The 2,494-nt window shown below is 38.7% G+C and overlaps 1 protein-coding gene across 1 annotated transcript in view; it reads left to right on the top strand.

Moving 5' to 3' along the window:
- Positions 1–206: 206 nt before the first annotated feature.
- Positions 207–2,494, top strand: part of LOC107300334 — a gene marked incomplete at its 5' end in the record, with an annotated part of 10,245 nt that continues 7,957 nt past the window's right edge. The window contains one exon of the mRNA XM_015829668.1: positions 207–383. Coding sequence (XP_015685154.1) covers positions 207–383 — 177 coding nt within the window. The remainder of the gene's footprint in view (positions 384–2,494) is intronic.

The following is a 2,494-nucleotide window of genomic DNA, read 5'->3' as shown; positions in this document are numbered from 1 at the left end:
CCGAAATGGTATAGGGTTTCCTGCCTGAGCAGGGGGTTGGACTAGATGACCTCCAAGGTCCCTTCCAACTTTACTACTACTACTACTACTACTACTACTACTACTACTACTACTACTACTACTACTACTACTATTATTATTATTATTATTATTATTATTATTATTATTATTTGCTATTAATTTATCTGTTTTACTTAACCTTGAAGTCAGCAGCCCATATAGCCTTGATGTCTTTGAAGGCCATCTATATTGGACATCTAAAGAAAGAGGAGAAGTCTGGAAAAAAGACAAGTTTGGAAATGGAGAAAAAGTCAAACTGTTGACTATAAACCCATGGCTCACTCAAGTCCGGGTCTATCACCAACACAGATGCAACCAGTCAGGTAATGACCACTTTTTGAGGGAGGGAGGGAGGGAGGGAGGAAGGAAGGAAGGAAGTTCTCAAAAGTTCTATTCAAGAAGAGAATTTGGGAAAAAAATTATGAGTGGAATTAGATATTTTTGTAGTTACTGATCACAGGGTGGACAACAGACTGAAGTGTATGTGAATAACCTTTTCATTCAAGAACTTCTTAGGCTGCTCACACTTCCACTATATCCAAGTAAGGTCATCAAACCTGACTTTCTGTTCTTTTTTTACCCTGGGAAGAACAGGCAGGTAGGAAGGTTTCAGAAAAATGGAAATTTATATAACAGAAACAAAATCGGCAACCTCAGGACATTTCATTACTTTCAACTATAGTATACAATAAGTTCAAAACACCACCCAAAAAATTTGAATGAATTCTCAAGCATGTTAAAAATATGATAGAAGAATGGAAGCATCTTTTGTTGGGAATGAAAACCTATAGAAATTGAAGGGCAAATTATGGTATCATATCAATTTTTATTGTGTCCTACCGTTTATTTATATTTTATTTATTATTTTAACTTTTACTTTAATTTATACTTCTGCTCATCTCATGTTCATGACTAACAATGGTAAAAAAAAATAATAACATGAAACAAGAAATGACCAAACACCAATAAAGATCAGCCAAAGCAAAATCAAATTCATCAATTAAAAAAAATCAACACAGATGTTGTATGGGCTAAGTCTCACCTCCTGATCCGTAGAGCTAATGATGGAACCAGGTATTTTAAGGCCTACAAAAGACCCACAGAGCTGGGGCCAGTGTAATATTGGGAGGAGGGGATGATGGGCAGGCACCAGAACAGAAAAGGCTCTCTTCCTGGACTCTGCCAAATTGCACTCTATAATAAATGGTACTTAGAATACAGTTTTTCTGTTGGATAGGTAGAATAATCAGAGACAGACAGTCTCTCAAATCATCAATTTGTAGTTACAATTACCCAATTAGTGCCTGAGGTTACTTCCTGAGGAGCATTTGGCATCCACAGTCTCCGACTTTATCCATGTCAGTGTCTCTTATTGCAGTCATTAGGAAAAAAAGTTAAAAGGAAAAAAAAAGCATTGGGTATCTCAAATCATCCAAGGAGCCAGAGAGGAAGCATCTTGCATTTATTTTATGACTGCCATACGCCTCTGGCTCATCATATTTTTCTTGCGGCACAGACAGGAATGAGATCATTTCTTGCCTTCACCACCACCACCAATTTTGCCTTTTGATGCTTTGTAGGGCAAGGCAAGCTTGCTTAGGAGGTAGGAATTGGAATGTATGTTAAAATATAGTTCAAATAACTGGTAATTAATCTTGAGTTAAATAAAATAGAAAATGGGGTAATGGGGTTCCAGTCCTGTTGCTCACGGGACTGGAACTTCTGGTGCCTGGTCTCACGCCACCAGTTTAGTGCAGGCATGGTGATGCTCACTTGTCTAACTAGGGAATATTTGGCACGAATGTCTGCTTCCTCCACTTCTCACCTTTTTTAAAGCCTTGTGCCAATGGGAAGCTTTGGGTTTTGTAATTTCCCATAACCTGACAGGTTACGGGACGGTATTTTTAACAATGATATTTAGCAAAGCTTTTTTTTCTCAGTTATGCGCACCTTGGGTTAAAATAGTGAAAATACCAATGCAGAAGTAATATAAACAATAATAATGTCCACAACTGGAAAGGAAGGAGAGAGGAACCAGGGAGAAAAAAAAAAGCGGAAAGGGAATACAATCCCAAAGAACAATTCTGAGCTTTGAACCAAGTTCAGGAGACCAAGGACCGTTCTATCTGTTCTGAGGTTTATCTTGATGCTCCCCCGTTTCCAATCTGATTGGCACATTGAGCCTTACGAAAGGCATTCTGATGCCTCTTCGTAATAGTAATAGTAGTAATAGTAAGTAAAGTTGGAAGGGACCTTGGAGGTCATCTAGTCCAACCCCCTGCTCAGGCAGGAAACCCTATACCATTTCGGACAAATGGCTGTCCAGTCTCTTCTTAAAAACCTCCAGTGTTGGAGCATTCACCGCTTCTGGAGGCAGGTTGTTCCACTGGTTAATTGTTCTCACTGTCAGGAAGTTTCTCCTTAGTTCTAGGTT

This window comes from Protobothrops mucrosquamatus, unplaced genomic scaffold (assembly GCF_001527695.2).
Source record: "Protobothrops mucrosquamatus isolate PMUCROS unplaced genomic scaffold, P.Mucros_1.0 scaffold6701, whole genome shotgun sequence".
In the NCBI taxonomy this organism is placed as follows: domain Eukaryota; kingdom Metazoa; phylum Chordata; class Lepidosauria; order Squamata; family Viperidae; genus Protobothrops; species Protobothrops mucrosquamatus.
The sequence above is the reverse complement of the archived record's forward strand: the minus strand, read 5'-3'. Positions and strand labels throughout refer to the sequence as shown.